The 18,171-nt window shown below is 52.6% G+C and overlaps 1 protein-coding gene across 7 annotated transcripts in view; it reads left to right on the plus strand.

Annotated features, from left to right (window-relative positions):
• The window catches only part of TMCO4 (transmembrane and coiled-coil domains 4), an 82,599-nt gene that overhangs the window by 29,629 nt on the left and 34,799 nt on the right, over positions 1 to 18,171 (plus strand). For 6 of the 7 annotated variants that reach the window (XR_013337968.1, XR_013337969.1, XM_077775564.1 and 3 more), the window contains 7 exons: positions 1,530 to 1,662; positions 8,880 to 8,977; positions 9,233 to 9,376; positions 10,066 to 10,185; positions 11,637 to 11,801; positions 12,706 to 12,842; positions 16,198 to 16,282. Coding sequence is in view for 5 of the 7 variants with exons in the window: in XM_077775564.1 (XP_077631690.1) it covers positions 1,530 to 1,662; positions 8,880 to 8,977; positions 9,233 to 9,376; positions 10,066 to 10,185; positions 11,637 to 11,801; positions 12,706 to 12,842; positions 16,198 to 16,282 (882 nt within the window). In the remaining 2 variants the exon portion in view is untranslated. The remainder of the gene's footprint in view (positions 1 to 1,529; positions 1,663 to 8,879; positions 8,978 to 9,232; positions 9,377 to 10,065; positions 10,186 to 11,636; positions 11,802 to 12,705; positions 12,843 to 16,197; positions 16,283 to 18,171) is intronic. The other variant, XM_077775569.1, reaches the window with a different exon arrangement.

Consider the following 18,171-nt stretch of genomic DNA (forward strand, 5'->3'; position numbering starts at 1 on the left):
ACTTGGGGGAGGCAGGGGTGTGTGGGGGGGGTGGCTATGTCACATTGAAGGCTAGCCTCTTCTACTCTAGTATAATATGACTGCCCCCATTGCAGACACCCAGCACAGGAGTCTCATTCCATAACATTCATCAAGGGCCTCTCATGGACCAGGAGTCCTCTCCTTACACCTCTGTGAGGTGACTCTCACCACTTCTGTTTTCCACCTGAAAGGACGCGCTATTTGCCCAGGGTTAGACTCACAGAGAGGGTCCCTACCCAGATCTGTCAGGTGACTCACTGAACATTTATCTTTTGTGGCAAGCACTGTGCTAAGGACTAAAGATAGAGGAGTGATTGCCCTTATAACATTTATATTTTAGGAGAAGAGACAAAAGAAAACGAATATATCAAACAGTAGTAAGCTCTGTGTCGAACAAAATGCAGGGCAAAGGGGTAGAGAGTATGGGGGGTGGGGAAGGATGGCCAGGAAGGCCTCTATGGGCAGGAGGATTTAAACAGAGACCTGGGAGGCGCCTGGGTGGCTCAGTCGGTTAAGCATCTGACTTCAGCTCAGGTCATGGTCTCACAGTTCGTGGGTTCGAGCCCCGCGTCAGGCTCTGTGCTGACAGCTCAGAGCCTAGAGCCTGCTTTGGATTCTGTGTCTCCTTCTCTCTCTGCCCCTTCCTCTCTCANAGGGCAAAGGGGTAGAGAGTATGGGGGGTGGGGAAGGATGGCCAGGAAGGCCTCTTTGGGCAGTAGGATTTAAACAGAGACCTGAGAGGCGCCTGGGTGGCTCAGTCGGTTAAGCATCTGACTTCAGCTCAGGTCATGGTCTCACAGTTCGTGGGTTCGAGCCCCGCGTCAGGCTCTGTGCTGACAGCTCAGAGCCTAGAGCCTGCTTTGGATTCTGTGTCTCCTTCTCTCTCTGCCCCTTCCTCTCTCATGCTCTGTCTCACTCTGTCTCTTAAAAATAAATAAATGTAAAAATTTTTTTAAAAATTTAAGGGTGCGGTTCAGTAGCATTCAGCAATTTGCCGTGTTGTACGCCCACCACAACCATCCATCCATCCCCAGAGCTCTTTTCGTCCTGCAAAACTGGAAGTCTGCCCCCCTGTAAACACTGACTCACCTCGCCCCCAGCCCCAGCCCCCGGCCACCATTCTATTTTCTGTCTCTATGAACTTAGGGATGCGCACTGTGCTTGGGTTTTGATCCATATTGTCAGATTGCTGCTCTCGGTGGTTAAGGTCACTCCCGGCACCTATGTCCTCCAGCACCTACCTGTTTCACCACCTCCTTAACAGCTCTGAGACTGAAAAAACACATCTTTGCTCATTTGGTGAAAAGGGCCACTTCGCTCCTGGTCAGTGGTTTTCAGTGTTGCACACTCTTCTGTCCGGAAGGCTGTCCTGTGGTTTCACGGGCTGCTTCCCGCGGGGCTGTGAGTGTAGGGCATTTCCAGGGTTTGGGTCTTACCCGTTACCCCGCTGTTAGCATCTCTGTGCTTAAAGCCAAACTGATTCTCTGCCCTTGTTTCTCTCTTTCGAGGGCGCTATGATGCGCGGGCCCGGGTCCTCATCTGCCACATGACCTCCCTCTTCCACGTGCCCGTGGGGGAGCTGGATCTGCTTGAAGAGACGTTCCTTGAGAGCCTGAAGGAAACCAAAGAGGAGGAATCTGAGTAAGGGAGCCCTGTGACCCCAGCCCCCCTTGCCAGGAATCAGGAACTTGCACGGGAGTGCACTTTGCAGATAACAGAGGTTCCCTTCTCTCCCACGACCCCGTCAGGAGATGGTCCCTTGGGGTGGAAAGAGCACTGGACTGAGAGTCCCAGGGCAGCCCTGACTTGCCATGTTACTTCCCCTTTCAGGGCCCCAGTCCTCACTTGTAGAAAATGGGGATTGAAAGGATCATTACTGAGACCCGGGAGTCTGTGGCTTGAACTTTGCATGGCCCCTACACCCTGCTCTGCCTCAGGCTCTTGTGACACCTTGTCCAGTGGCTTAGATTAAAATCCTACCTCTGACACCCTGCTGCTTTTTGACCTTGGGCAGGCGCCCCTCCCACCCTTCTCTAAACCACACTATTCTTATCTGTAAAATGGGAATAAAGATAGTCTTCCCAGGGCCACTGAAAAACGAACGTAGTCACATGGAGGGCTTGGCCTGGGGCTGGCACGTAGCACGGGCTCAGTAGATATGAGTCCGTCCCTTCCCCCACGGCCGCCTGCACCTACTGCTGCAGAGTGACTTTGCTATCTGTGTGTGATTGGGAGCATGCAGAGGGAAAGTATCCTGGTGACTTGGCCAGAGCTCAGCTCTCTGTGGAACACCTCACGCAGGATCTGATCCCAGAGCAATAAAGTCAGTCCCAGCCACAGCCTAATTGCGGGCTCCTTGAACCCGATGTCCTTTTGGTCTGGGCCACCGTGGCTGTCTCTGAGCAGCCGGACTGAGCCAGTTCGGTCCTGCTGGGAATTTAGCCTTGAAGCCAGGTTCAGGGGCCAGAGCTGCCCTCCTGCCAGGAAGGAAGGGGTTGTTTCCTGGAGAAAGGAGGAACCTGGATCTGCTGAAATGACCTGAAAACTGGCTCGTTTTGACTCCCAGAGCTGTGCCAGTAAAGAAACATGTGGACCCAGGCCAATTACCATAATCGCCCATGCCGCCCAGATNAGACTGAGCCAGTTCGGTCCTGCTGGGAATTTCCAGGTTCAGGGGCCAGAGCTGCCCTCCTGCCAGGAAGGAAGGGGTTGTTTCCTGGAGAAAGGAGGAACCTGGATCTGCTGAAATGACCTGAAAACTGGCTCGTTTTGACTCCCAGAGCTGTGCCAGTAAAGAAACATGTGGACCCAGGCCAATTACCATAATCGCCCATGCCGCCCAGATTCTCTGGCTGTATTGCATGTGGGTGCACGCACAGACATACACATGCTAGCGCACGCGCCTTGAAATGCAGGGATCTTAGCTATGGTTGCAAATCTTACTATCAGAAAAAGCATATCGTCAAGAGGATTTGTTCTGATAATACTAGTCATGCCAGATCGGGGACGCTGTGAGACAGGTTCTAAAACGGCCACTTCCCAGCGTGTGACATTGGGGAAATTATTTATCTTCTCTGGGCTTCAGGTTGCTTCTCCGCAGAACGGGGCTCATAATAGTGCCCTCCTTCCAGGGCCTTCGGAGGCCTCAAATGAGTTCATACAAGTGCTCTGCGCAGGCTCTGCCTGGGGGGAGCTAGTTGACAAACATCATCAGTTGCCTCAGCACAGTCGTCATTGCTGATAACCCTACATACGGACCCTCTCGTCATAAAACTACTCCATGTGTGTAATGTTCTTTAATTCTGTCTTGGGGACTGTGGAGACCTCTCAGGTTCTACTTTGGTCTCTGTCAGGGGAAGCTGACAGCTGTGAGGCCGGGAGACCTAGTCTCAGCCTAGTCTTAGCACGATTCCGCTCGGTGTCTGTGTGGCCCTGGGGCATGTGGCTTTCCCTCTCTGGTCAACAGCACCGGTTTTTTCTCCTCTATGAGCACAGTATCACATTTTGTGCAGGTTTCTTTTAGCTCCAAGGTTTGCGTTTCTGCAAGGTGAGCTGATCACTCGACACCNGCGATTCCGCTCGGTGTCTGTGTGGCCCTGCGGCATGTGGCTTTCCCTCTGGTCAACAGCACCGGTTTTTTCTCCTCTATGAGCACAGTATCACATTTTGTGCAGGTTTCTTTTAGCTCCAAGGTTTGCGTTTCTGCAAGGTGAGCTGATCACTCGACACCCTGAGGCGATACTTTGCGGCTTGGGTCCAGAGTGTAAGGTACCACATTGCTGTTCTCGGGTCCCCCCCCATCTGAACCCTGAGGCCATCCAGGCTTCCCCCACATTCTTGGTGACCTCACTTCTCCGAGCCTCAGTTCCTTCACCTCTAACGTGAGGGTAATGGCAGTATCCCCGATATACGGCTGTTGAAAGGATTAAATGAATACATTATCAAAAGCTTGGAACAGCACCTAGCACATAGTAGGTCCCGGTAACTGTTGGCTAATGTGCTGTGGAGGCTGACATTGACCACATCAGTCAACATCTAGCTTTCACTAAGCACTTAGTAGCTGCAGGACAGGATGCCCTTCTCCTCTGATGAGCATACAAGCCTCTGAGGGTTTTGCAGAAGAAGACACAGAAGGTCAGAGGGGCGACTGCCCCACCCAGGGTCACACCACTGGCCGTCAGATTCAACTACCATATCCATCTGAACGGCCCACCTCATGGTTGACAAGCCCAAGTTCTGAAAGGGGAAAAAAAAAAAAAAAGCAGTAAAGATAATTCTTAATGGAGCTTTCCAAGCTTTTACTAGGAAAGTGTCTCTGGATTTCCCAGAAATAAACTCACCCTCTAGCAACTGGAGAAGGTGATTAAAAAAGAAAACAAGAATGTGGTGGTGATGGTGATAAGGTCACGGGCAATAAGATGGCAGTGGGTGACATTTATTTGTAGATCCAGGAGACGGGCAGTGGTGGCGTCTTCACTGTCTATCTGTGGCTTCAGCCTCTGTCCTGGGGAGGCTGACATGGAATGCCAACTCAAGGTCATTTCTGGCACCCCAGGCCATGAGTGTGGTCAGGACCATATGATGGCAGAGAGTGGTCTGACATCTAACCGGTGGGCAGTCAGTGATGGGAACGGGGCTCCGTGTAGATTTAGCATTGTGATCTGAATCCCCACTTCCTAAAACAGGAAGCATCATAGACGTAACTCTGAGCCAACGTCTCCTGTGGTGCTTTAGATATTGAAATTCAGACAGTAGAACTAATTGCAGGGGTAAAATGCTGTGATAATTAATGATGATTGGGAAGGCTGTTTGTTTTATGTATGAAACAGTTATTAAGGTTTGAGTACTTAAGTAAGAAAATCGGTTCAGGTAAACATTAAGAGAGAGGGAGTTCGAGTAACTTTGGGGAAAATATTGCATTCTCTTTGATTCAGCAAACATTTATAAACATTTCAATAATAATACAAAGCTGAATACTAGAGATTAGAGTGTATCATCCATCTAATCTTTGGAAAATGGATTTGATTATACCAGCATTCATACTTTTAAATAAAACAGCTTCAAGAACCACATTTGACTTTTTAGTTATTTTATTCCCTTTAGGCTGTGAGTTTCCCCCTCCATAAACGCAGCTCAAAGGGAAGATCATCTAGTATCGTGGATGTGCAGATGTCACTGCAGGAACAATCTAGAAGCAGAAATTTATGAGATGTTATAACCTTCCAGACGTGTACTGATATCTCAGAAGCTTTATTATTGATGGTGATTGGCCTGTTCTCTGGCTAAATATTTTATGTAGCCAAAATGCTTCTCTGGTTTTGTACATGTGGGCAATGATCGGGGGAATAGAGACTGCAGCAATATGTTTATGTCCAGTCCTCGTTGGAATGATTAGGTCCTGCTTAAGAAACATCTTCTGAGCACCCTCCAGGACCAGGACAAGCTGCTGAGGGTGGAAATCAAGAAAAGTCTTACCGTGCAATCCTCAAACTTAAGAGACAGAGGGTCCCTGGAGGGCTTATTCCAGGTTCAGCTTCCTCACCCTCCTGCCCAGAGCTTCTGGCCCAGGAAGTGGTGCCTTTTTTTTTTTTTTAATGTTTATTTATTTTTAAGAGAGACAATATGTACAAGCGGGAGAGAGACAGAGAGAGAGGGGCACAGAGGATCTGAAGCAGGCTCTGTGCTGATAACAGACAGCCCGATGTGGGGTTCAAACTCATGAACTCATGAACTGCGCGATCATGCCCTGAACCGAAGTGCCATGCTTAAAGCGACTGAGCCACCCAGGTGCCCCAGGAAGCAGTGCTTTGAACCGCTACCCTGGGGTCTTATGATACAGTTGACAAAAGCATTCATTCCAGCATTCATACTGCTCTTTGAAAAACCAATGGTCTAGAATTCCATGCTCAGGAAAGAAGGTGAGGGGCCTCCAGGCAGGCTTCCTGGAGGAGGAATAATGTCATCTTGAATGATGACTAATGTTTAGCCAGTCAAAGGAAGGTGAGAAGATGAGACAGCAGAGGTCCAGGCAGAGCCCAGGATCTGAGGTGTAGGCAGTGTGTTTTGGAGCGCAGAGTGTGAGAAACTAATGAGCAGTGAAGCTGGAAAGGAGGAAGGGGCCAGGTGTCATGCCAGAGAGGTGACACTGCCCTCACTCAAAGCAGAGGGAGGGCACAGAGGCAGGGAGGACAGGAGGCAGACAGTCGGGATTATACTATCACTATGGTGGTACTGTCCATATTCCCCATTGCTGGCTCCTAAGTGAGAAAAGTGAGGAAGCATTGGCTGATCCAGCGAGACCGTGGCAGAGCCGGGCTCAGAGACCTCTGCCCCAAGCTTCCAGACCATTTCCAGCCCGAGTTTGTTGAACAAGATGCCACTGAATCACAACTCAGCCGCCTGTCCCAGTGCGCGATCTTATTGTACATCCTCAGCAACTTGAGTTTTACCTCAGACCTTGAACTCTGCCGAAAGCAGCTCTTTTCCAGTTTTCCTGTTTGCCTGGAATGGTGCTAGCAATTAAGGGCCAAAGTGTATCTCCAGCCTTGTGTGTAGAAAGAAGTAATAATAAAAGGAATGATAATAACAGCAAACATATGCCAGTTATGATATGCCGTCACTGTGTGTGGATGATCTCATTTACCCTCATAATGCCCCGGGAATTAAGTGCTGTTATTACCCCCACCTGTTGGGTGAGGCGAGTAACTGGTGCTTAGTCACACAGTTAGTTAAGTGGCTCTCTCGTCGGGATAGACTGGGTTTTGCTGCAGTAACAAATGAGCTCCACATCTCAGTGGCTTACAGCACCTGCTTCATAGTACATGTGTCCACTGCACACCAGCGGTGGCTTCAGTCCACACTGTCTTGGTTCTGGGGCCCAGGGGGACAGAGTGACCTCCATCTGGAACATTGGTGCTTCAGGGCAGAGCACGGGACCTCTGACCTGACTCTTAAAAATTGTGCCACAAGCAACACACATCTCTTCCTCCTACACTCCAGTGGCTAAAGTGGGTCACGGAGCCCCTCATATCCACAGGGCAGGGATGTCGTCTTTCTGCGGGGAGGGCCAGTGCAGGCAGGGAGAGTCGAACCTGCTGCTCCACGACCACACTGCAGAGGTCAGAGTCAAGTTCCCAGCGTCGAATTCTGATGTCAGAACCCACACTGTGTTGCCATCTTGCCTTCTACTTGGCTAGACACACACAGTTCATGCCTCATCCCACGTCTGAGGGCATGAATTTCAGCCATGGGAAGCCAGCACCTGTGGTGTGCATGGAGACTTCTTTCTAATGTTTATTATTTTTGACAGAGAGAACGGGGAGACGGGGGGAGAGGGGACAGAAGATCTGAAGCAGGCTCCTCACTAACAGCAGAGAGCCTGATGTGGGGCCCGAACTCATGAACCGTGAGATCGTGTCTCGAGCCAAAGTTGGATGCTCATCTGACAGAGCCACCCGGGTGCCCCGTGCATGGAGACTTTTATCTTTTGTTTCCACCTCCCTGTAGTGAAATGGCTGTGAAGGGCTATCCCGGACACCCAGGAGGGACGTAGGGAAAGCATTTGTTGAGGTGATCTGGCAGAGAACCAGAAGGCATAGCAGACCCCACTTCTCTTCCATGACTGGAGGATGAGCTGTTTCTCAATACAATGGATGGTTCCAGAGGAACAAGATGGGAAGCAAACGAGTCTCAGTTGAGGACCATATTGTTCTGCTCACAGATACGCGGCAACACCCAGAAGTGCCCACACGAAGCTCCCTCTCAGCTGGATGAGGAAAGAATGCATTTCATCTCTACAGACACCCCACCCCCACCCCCAAATAGTAGATATTACGAGTCCCGTTTTACAGAAGAGAGAGCTGAGGCTCAGGGAAGTGCAGTAGCATGGTAACAACAGCCACCATTTTGGTCGCCCCGTGCAGTGTGCCATGATGCTAAATGCTTGACGGACAGTCCCTTCCTCGGTCCCCACAGCCCCTCAGCAGGTGGATGCTGTTGTCCCTGAACTGGTCTGTAATACAGGACAGTAATGATACAGCTTCCAGGATAAGATAACCCATGAGAAGTACAAAGCACGGTGGCCGGCGAGAAGGAATTCTTCCATAAATATTAACTACTTTCCCTCTTTACCATCATCGTCTGCTCTCATGCCATACACTGAGTTGTTGTCCAAACTCCACCGTCAGCTCAGAGTTCGAGCCCGTAAGGACCGCTCCCACCTGCCGCTGGTCCCTTGGACTGCCTTGTCCTCCTTCTTGCCCCACAGCACAGAGGGCTGCACACCGGACCCCAGAGCCAGGCTTAGTGACACTCACAGCGGCCATTCTCACATTCATCTGACCCTGTTCACCCCGAATGCCTCCTTTCTGCTCCACTTAATAGCTTTTAAATGTCAAGTCTGCTGGATTCTATCTATTGCCCCAAGGCCAAGGTCTCCAACTGGCAGACGTTTCCAGAGGGAGCTGGGATCAGATGGGGGGGGTGGGGATGGGAAGATGGGGGTGATAGAGTCTGTGATTGTATTTGGTACTCGTTCTGGGTCCGTCTGTGCAATGATATTTTTTTGTGCTGCTTTTGCTATTATTATTACTTTTTGTCTTTTTGTTATTCAAATTGCAACCCTGTTAGGATGGATCTGTCTGGTAAGTAGCACGTCCCACACACTGGGATTTCCCAGCGGGGTTGTAGAAACTTTTCAGCTTTTTAAAACCATCGATGGGCCCAGGGTGACTTTGGTACCTTGCTCTGCATGGCAGTGTACCCAGCACTGATCCTAGTTTTGGGCGCTCAGTGGGGCAGGGTGGTCTCAAGGGCTCCCAGGCACAGCCAGCCCTAACGACCAACCTCTTTTCCCCCAGAACGGCTGAGGCATCCCGGAAGAAGAAGGAAAACCGGAGGAAATGGAAGCGCTATCTCCTGATAGGCCTGGCAACCGTCGGAGGCGGGACCGTGATCGGTGAGGCCAGCCCAGGTTGAGCCAGTGTCACGTGGGCCAGTGGGGGGCCAGGGACAGTGCCCAGCTCGCAGCTAGAGAGGAGAGTGTAAGGAGGGCTGCAGGGAGGTGACCCCATGTCCCACTAGGTGCTCCGTCAGCAGTAAGTGCATTCTTTAGCATCGTTAGAAGCATCCATGGAAGGCATCGGGCAGCCGATGGGGGAAGAACCCAGTGGGCCGCATCTTCCCATCTTTACAACCATGGTTGTTCTTGCAGGCGTGACTGGGGGTCTGGCTGCCCCTCTTGTTGCCGCTGGTGCTGCGACAATCATTGGCAGTGCTGGAGCAGCGGCCCTGGGGTCAGTGGCCGGCATCGCTGTCCTGACCTCGCTGTTCGGCGCGGCTGGAGCTGGTCTGACAGGTAAGGCTGCAAAGGAGCCCTAGGGAGAGCCTGGCTGTTCCAGGACATGCCCGGATTCTCACCTGAGATGGCTCCCCAGGGGACAGAGGGGGACACGGCTTTCCTCACACCGGGTCCCAGCCCGGCCAGAGCCTATAGCGGGCTTCCCACAGAACCGGCCCAGGGGCCTGTCGCGGGTCAGAAAAGAGGTGGGTATGAGCACCTGCACCTGGACAGACTTTCTAAGAAGGGTCTGGTTGGACCTGCTGATCTCCATCCAGGAAATTTCCAGGCAGCCCACTTTGGAAACACGTGGGCTTCTTCATGCTCAGAGGCCACGAGGCTACCCTGCATTTACCAGTGTCGCCCGGGGGGGGGGGGGGGTTCCANATCATTGTCAGTTTGATCCCCCTTTATGAGAGGCGTATGTTACACCCATGACACTCCGTGGACAGGAGAAAAGATATAGAACCAATGGAGTCACAATGGACCAGCGAGTTCCAGCCCCAGCTCTGCTGCTAGAGCCGGCCAGCCTTTGGAAACCTCTGACCCTTGTCTGTAATCGGGGACAGTAATGGCACCTACCTTTAACGGCTTAAAAAATGAGACATGTGTCCAGGGGCGAGGCAAACAGTTGGCACTCACTGTGAGTGTGAGCACAGAGAGCCACTCTCACTAATTCTATCTTCATCTTGTATCTGCATCTTTAGGGTACAAGATGAAGAAGCGCGTTGGGGCCATTGAAGAGTTCACGTTTCTGCCTCTAACAGAAGGCAGGCAGCTGCATATCACCATCGCCATCACAGGATGGCTGGCATCCGGCAAATACCGTGAGGACCGGGGCCAAAGCAGAGAAGGATGAGGGTGGAGGAGTGGAGCAGGGAGGGCTGGATGTTGAATGACTAGGACTGCTGCTGTGAGCCAAGCCCTGGCCTCGGCTCTTGCCTGTGTATGTCTCTAGAGCCCCATTTTACAGAGGAGGAAACTGAGGCTCAAGAATGTGAGATATCTTCATCCCATATCCATCCACCCATTCATCTATCCACCAAGCTGTCCACACATCCATTTTTTCACCCACCTACCCACCCATCTATCCATTATCCACACACCCACCCATCCACCAACCATCCATCCACCCTTCCATCCACCCGTCCATCCATCAGCCATCCACCCTTCCATCCTTGCATCCATCCACCTAATCATCCACCCACTCATCTGTCTTTCCACCCACCCACTCACCTACCTACTCATTCATCTACCCATTCATCCATATATCCACCCATCTACACATCTTTCTATCCATTTATCCATCTATTATCTATCTACCCATGCAGCTGTCTATTTGTCCACCCAGCCACCCACCCACCAACCCACCCACCCATCCATCCATCCATCCATCCATCCATCTATCCACCCATACACCCAACCATCCATCTACCCACCCATTCACCTATTAATTCTGGATGGTGCGGTTCCCTCAGCTATAAAATTGGGCTGATCATGGCACCCTATTTCAGAGGCCATGAGAAGGTGACATGTGTTTCTGAAGAGCAGGGGGTAAGTGAGGCATTGAAGAGGGAGGGGCTGAGAAGGAGGCAGAGGCCAGGTCACTGAGGGAGGAGGGCCTCAGTGTCATGCAGAGAGGTGACACTATCCTCAGGGTAGAGGGAGGGCACAGAGCAGGGGAGGGAGGCAGGCAGTCGAGGTTATACTTCCTGCTTGACATTGGTCACTGCAGTCGTGCTGTCCCCATCCACCCATTGCCGGTCTTTGAGTGAGAAAATTGAGGCATTGGCTGACTCAGCGAGGTCATGGCAGAGCCAGGCTCAGATCCCTCTGCCCCAAGCTTCCAGACTGTTTCCAGCCCAAGTTTGTTGAATGACCAGCCGCCGATGGCAGAACTGCTGCTCGTGAGACAGTAGTGCTACACACACACAGACGTTCAAAGACTTCATTCTTACCCACTCTATAAAAGGAAATAAGTATTCATCTCCCCACTGTGCAGATGAGCACAGTAAGACTCAGGCTAGCACAGCGGTGTGCCCGCGGTCACCCAACTACTGATGAACACAGAGCTGGGTCTTGAACCCCAGCCAGCTGACTCACAAGGTGGCGCTGTACTCTGTCTGCTCCACTAACAGCTGTTGCTCATCAGCAGGGGTGGGCCTCTGCCTCCCCACAAGGGCCAGCGGTCCCCTGTCACTGCCTGTCTGGGACAGCGGGGTGGGGCACCCTCTGTCACAGACAGGAGAGACCCCCATCTACCTGTGTTCTCCCCTAGGTACCTTCAGCGCCCCGTGGGTGGCCTTGGCCCGCAGCCGTGAGCAGTACTGCCTGGCCTGGGAGGCCAAGTACCTGATGGAGCTCGGCAATGCCCTGGAGACCATCCTCAGTGGCCTCGCCAACATGGTAGCCCAGGAGGCCCTCAAGTACACAGTGTTGTCCGGTAAGCACCCCTCCCCAGCCCGGCTACCACCACCAGTGGTGGGCCCACTGTTCCCAGCCCACACTGGTACCATATCTTTGCATGCCTGAGGACCCTCCGGCAAGCCAGGCACCATGCTGGGCCTCAGGAACACAGAGAGTTTAAGACTGCATTCCTGTCTATCAAGTTTATGGTCTTCGTGGGGAGGTGACTGGAAAACAGCTGATCGCATTGTCACACAGTGTAGCAGTTAACTATTGCTGCATAACAAGCAACTCCAAAACTCAGTAGTTTAAAACAGCAGTCACCTCTCATAATAGCTGAGAAGTCCTAAGGCTTCATTTGGCTGATCTCAGCTGGGCCTGCTCATGCGTCTGGATCAGGCGACTGTCCATAAGAGCTGGGCTAGCCTTGTCTGGGGCGATTATGACAACTCGGCTCTGCTCCATTTGTCTCTCACCTCCCTCTGGGATCAGCAGGCTAGCCCCACACCAGCACTAGAAGTGAGAGCCTGGACCCAACACACAAAACCATTTCAAGTTTCACATTGACTAATATCTCATTGGCCAAAGCAACTCGCATGGCCAAGGCTAGAGTCGAGGGCATGGGCCGGGGCCCTGCAGAATTATAGCACAAAGTGGGCAGATACAGGTTGGGGCGACAAACCGAGGCCATCTTTGGAATCTCACTGATGACAGATGCTTAAACAGAAGGAATCTAGTCCATGAGTCAGAAATGCATGAGCGTCAGTTTTCTACGTTGCTCTTATAGCAGTTTGACAGCACTTGGAAAACTTAACAGGTTCCAAGTTCAAGACTCTGCACGCATTCACTCGGGCATCCATTGGCCAACCCACCACGTCCCTAGAAGGACCTTCCCGACACTTTCATCACTGATATCCCGTCCCCCCCTCCCAACCCCCCAGGCATCGTGGCTGCCCTGACCTGGCCAGCCTCACTCCTCGCCGTCGCCAATGTCATCGACAACCCCTGGGGCGTGTGTCTCCATCGATCTGCAGAGGTTGGCAAGCACCTGGCCCACATCCTGCTCTCCCGGCAGCAGGTACCTAGGACTGGCTTTTGGGGGTGAGGGGTGCAGGGGAGAAGGGAAGTGTGGGAGCTGACCTGCGCACAGACGTCAGCCTTAGAGATAAACCCACATGGAGGTAGTCTGGTGGCTTTTGGGGGGTGGATGGCCTTTGCTGCCCTTGTAGCCCAAGTCACAAGAATATACCAGGTTGGACCAGTGAGAATTTCCAGCAGGTAGTGGGGTGAAGACTGAATAACAGGGATGTCGAGGGAACAGACAAAGTGGTCCCTCCCAGAAGCCTAGAGCCTCCATCTGAACAGATCTTCTGTGGTCCAAATACCGTGTAAAATGGTCAGGAAGATAAACCGTCAGTATACTTTTAAAATTTGAATCCAGTACTTGCCAGGGAAATGAAATTGCCCCCCCCCTCCCCGCCTTTCAAATAAACTTGAGTAAATGGGAGTCAGACGCTTGGGGAAAAGCTTCAGAGATGACTATATGGTAAGGATTAGTTTTAGCGGCAGGTGGGAGAAAACCCTGAATAACAGTGGCTTGAGCGAGATGGAAGCTTATTTCTCGAGGAGAAGCCTAGGAAGGCAGGCTTGCGCCAGAACGCTGTGCCATGGTGAGGAGGCCCCGGTGCCCTCTGGCTGGGCCCAGGGACACCAGCTGTCAGCATCTGCCCTCCAGGTACACAGGAAAGAGAAAGGCCTTGCATCCTCTCCACTGACATCTCATTGGCCAGGCCCTCACCGTAGGCGCACACCTACCACTGCAGAAGCAGTATTTTATTCTGGGTGTCAGTGAGCATGGCTGAAACCCAGTTACTGGAAGTGGGGGAGGACGGATATTGAGGGACAGCTGGCAGTTTCTGCCACAACGGGTAAACTGCTTGAGAAACCAAGCCCCCATCTGCTTTCTGTATCTGTGCCAGAAGAAATAGGGAAGTCCTGTGGCGGGTCTGGCAGGAAGGCAGAGACCAGAGTGGCCTTGGCTTAGACAAGGTAGATGGTTATCCTCTCCCGTGGAATAGCCGGGGGTATCAGCATCCAGGGCAATGCGATGTGTATTCGTTTGCGTCTGTTGCTGTAACAAATTACCCCCAGGCTTCCTGGGCTTAAAACAGCACAAATGTATTATCTTACCTCTCTGAGGTCAGAAATCTAAAACGGGGGGGTGGGAGGTGGGAGTGGGGGTGCCTGGGTGGCTCAGTCGGTAAGTGTCCAACTCGTGATTTCGGCTCAGGTCATGATCTCACACTTCATGAGTTCAAGCCCTGCATTGGGCTCTGTGCTGACAGCCCAGAACCTGCTTGAGATTCTCTCTCCCTCTCTCTCTCTCTGCCCCTCCCCTGCTCACATGTTCTCTCTCTTTCTCTCAAAATAAATAAACTTAAAATAAGTAAATAATAGGGGAGCCTGGGTGGCTCAGTTGAGTGCCTGACTTCAGCTCAGGACATGATCTTGTAGTTTGTGGGTTCGAGCCCCATGTGGGGCTCACTGCTGTCAGCGCAGAGCCTGCTTTAGATCCTCTGTTCCTCTCTCTCTGTGCCCCTCCCTCGCTCTCTCGCTCTCTCTCAAAAATAAACAAACATTAAGGAAAAATAAATGAAAGTCTAAAATGCAGGCTGGCAGCCTAGGTGGCTTAGTCGGTTAAGCGTCCAACTTTCACTTAGGTCATGATCTCACAGTTTGTGGGTTCGAGCCCCGCATCGGGCTCTGTGCTGACTGCCAGCTCAGAGCCTGGAGCCTGTTTCAGAGTCTGTGTCTCCCTCTCTCTCTGACTCTCCCCTGCTCACGCTGTCTCTCTCTCTCTCCTAGAAATAAATAAAAATATTAAAAAATAAATAAATAAATAAATAAAATAAAATAAAATGCAGGCCAGTGTTCCTCATGGAGGCTCCAGGGAGCGTCTACTTATCCACGTTTCCCAGCTGCCAGGGGCCACCCACTTTCTTTGGCTGGTCTCTGTTTCCAGAGCCAGCAGTGTGGCATCTTCAGATCTTTCTCTCTGTCCCTCGCTTCTGCCAGCACTTCACCTGTCTGACTCTGACCTTCTTGCCTCCCCCTCTGTCATATAAGGTGGCGTTCACAGGTCAGAATGGGACCATCTGTGGGGGACTATCACTCTGCCTCCCACATGGGCGGCTTTCAGGGTCATGGCCACATGTCCTCAGTGTTCAGTCTCGCTTTTGGTCCGAGATGGATCTGCGGGCACTACATCCCCATTCCAGACAGTCGGAGGCAGGCAAGCTGAGTGAAAGGTATAGAAGCCACACTGTCGCCTCCCTTCTCGCTTGGCCATCGCTCGCTGCAGGGGAGTCGAGAAACTTAATCTCTGGTTGAGGAGCTGTGTGCCTGCAAAACTCAGGAGTTCATTACCAGGGATGCAGGGAGAGCGGTGTCATGGGTGGCAAGCAGCCGCTGCCACAGAGTTCCTGCGGGAAGGAGATACTGTTTGCTCAAGGGTTTCCTGTTGTCATAGATGGGGGGTGAGGGGGGGCAGGGAGATACACATTTCAGCACAAAAACAAGAAAAAGGAATAGACTGGCAGGACCAGACCGGACCTTTGGGGCTCATCTGCTCCTTCTTCTCCTTCCATGGAGAACTTGCACCCAGATACCTCAGGAAGCTTTCTTCCTGTGAGCTGCCTTTTCCGCAAGTTCTTTAGTCAAAAAACTCCCTTTCATGTCTAGCTTACTGCCTTCTCTCATTTCTTATCTAGAAACAGACCACCTTTCTATCTAGAAACAGAACAATTATCCCTCACCTGTCCCTGCCTCTTTACCCATCATTGTTCTTGGGGGTACTTCCTGCCTCTTCTTCCTGGCTCCAGAAGGATCCCACTTCCCTGCAGTCATTTGCCACCTGATAGATGAGTCCTGTCCCCTGGGGGAGAAGAGATGGTGGCTGGATGATGGTTCGAGATGCAAGGGAATGAATCCAGCCAGAGGCTGCCTGTCGGCCTTGGAGGAAGCAGTTCTCATAGCAGGTGCACTCCTGCATGAATGAGGGCCCTGCCTGTCCTGATTCAGACATCAGAGCTCTGGGGGCTCAACCGGTTGAGCGTCTGACTCTTGATTTCGGCTCGGGTCATGATCCCAGGGTCGAGGGATCAAGCCCTGTGTCGGGCTCCTTGCTGAGCACAGAGTCTGCTTAAGAGCCTTTCTTTCTCTCCCTCTGCCCTTCTCCCCTGAGCTCTCTCTCTCAAATAAAATTAATTAATTAAGACATCAGAGCTCCGGGATAGGAGTAGCACGTGCATGATTCCTTAAGCACGAGGCGGGCGCTGAGGAGTGTGCAGGGCCCCGTCCTCCTCAGGGCTGATGCTTTGCCGGAATGGGCTGCGCACCCCGCCCCTTGACACCTGTGTCCTGTCTCCCTGCAGGGCCAGCGACCCGTCACCTTAATCGGCTTCAGCCTGGGAGCCAGAGTCATCTACTTCTGTCTGCAAGAGATGGCTCAGGAGAAAGGTGAGTCTGGCTTATTGTCGCCGATGAAATTCCCAAGCTCATCCCCCGGGCAGGAGGTTCTGGGCCAGAGGTCACAAGCCTTGTGAATATGTTCCCGGTTCTTGGTGACAGTCGTTAAAAGTGAAAGATAGTTTGAAAATAGGCAAAACAGTGACGTTGGTTGGAAAATGGTTTGTTTGTTTTTCTGTACATAAATTTGAGTGGACACGAGACGGTCCTGTAATAATGGCATCGCCATAGCCTTCTCATGTGCATTCTTGAGTGGGAGCGAAGGGAGTCGGACGACAAGTCAGAAATCGCGGCGGCTGCGGGGCTTCATTGCCTGGGAGGTTCTAGGGGATGACCCTTCTCCGTCTCTTCCAGCTGCTGGTGTGGCTGGCAGTCCTCGGCCCTCCCCGTCCTCAGTCATCTCCTTCCTGTCTTCTATTCTAAGGACAATCTTACTGGATTTATTTCCCCCCCCCTCCCCCGCCCCAGGCCAGCATGATCTCATCTCAGGATCTTGAACTTGATTACGTTTACATAACATCTGAAGACACCTTTTCCAAAGAAGTTGCCCTTCGCAGGTGCCGGGCACATGTATCTTTGGGGACAAGCCTTCACAGACACCTTTGGGTGCGTGTCGTGCCGTCCGGGGACATACTTGGAGTGCTGAGGCAGTGGAAAGCTTGAGTGGTGCTGCTGCCGGCCTTGGGAGGGTGAGGTCTCCAGGACAGAGTGCTGGTTTGGGACGGATCGGGCAGCAGAGGCTGCCTGTAGGGGAGGCTGGGGGACGAAGGCACAGAGCCCGGGACTCCTGGAGTGGCCCGCGGTCTGCGGGGCCCAGACTTATGTCTCCCGGGGGAGCACAGCAGCACCAGGACCCTGGGGCAGGAGGCGGCACTGCCACAGTGACTCCTTGGCCTGGGAGCCGAGGGTGGGCTGCAGGGCGGGCCGGAGTTCCGCCCAGCGGTATCCCTGGGGCTGTCTCGAACGCCCCTCTGGGCACCGGCTCCCCCACTGATAAAATGGGGTTCTAACACTCAGCCCGCACGTGGGCTCTGAGGTGCCCTGCGTATTGGACGGTATTTCTGCAAATTGTAAAACCGTGGTTGGCCGGATTCAGCTCAAGTGTGTCCGTTTGCAGCTTCTGCTCTTCAGAGCTGCCCCCGGCCACATCCCATGTGACCTGCTTGCTAACCAGTTCCCAGCAAGCAAGGAGGGTCGGGAATGCCCGCCGGTGGCTGGACCCAAGGGAGCCGGACGCGTTGGGGCTGACTGGGGTCTTGGCGGTGCTGGCAGCACCAAAGGGCATGTGAGAGACCCTGGAGCTTGGGGGCATGACCCAGTCCTGCTCTTTCTCTTTTGCTAAAATGTTTCCCCACCTTGGACTGAGGACCAGAGCTATTTTCCCGGTTGCACAGGCAAGGTGGATATGCCGTCCTTGGCATCTACCATGGAAGGGCCAAGCCCCTGTGTGTGAGGCCTGCAGATGAGCCTCGCACCTTCTCTGTGTCATTTTGGGGGACCCCACCCCCACCCCCACTCCCCTGTAGCTTTCAACAGTCCCCTTGTCACCCAGTTTTGTCTGCGTCACTAAGCAATGAGGAGGCACCTCTGTCCTGTTTCCAGGAGCTTTGGGTAACCTGGGACCACCATGCAGGAGGGCCAGCTCGGGGCTGTGTTCACCGGGAAAATCCAGGCTGGGGTCAGAGGTTCAGGCAAAAACCACTGAGGAGGGAGGGCTGAATCCAGGGCTCTGGTGAAAGTTAGTTTCCATTTCCCTCGTGGAGAACGTTGTACTTTTCCTTTCTGAATAAACCCTTCCCCTCCCCAGACATCACCAGAGCAGAGTGAGTCAAGAAGACATCTCTGACCTGCCTTTCCTGCTCTGCCTGGAACAAATAATC

The sequence above is a fragment of the Crocuta crocuta genome, unplaced genomic scaffold (assembly GCF_008692635.1).
Source record: "Crocuta crocuta isolate KB4526 unplaced genomic scaffold, BGI_CrCroc_1.0 scaffold127, whole genome shotgun sequence".
NCBI classification, from domain to species: domain Eukaryota; kingdom Metazoa; phylum Chordata; class Mammalia; order Carnivora; family Hyaenidae; genus Crocuta; species Crocuta crocuta.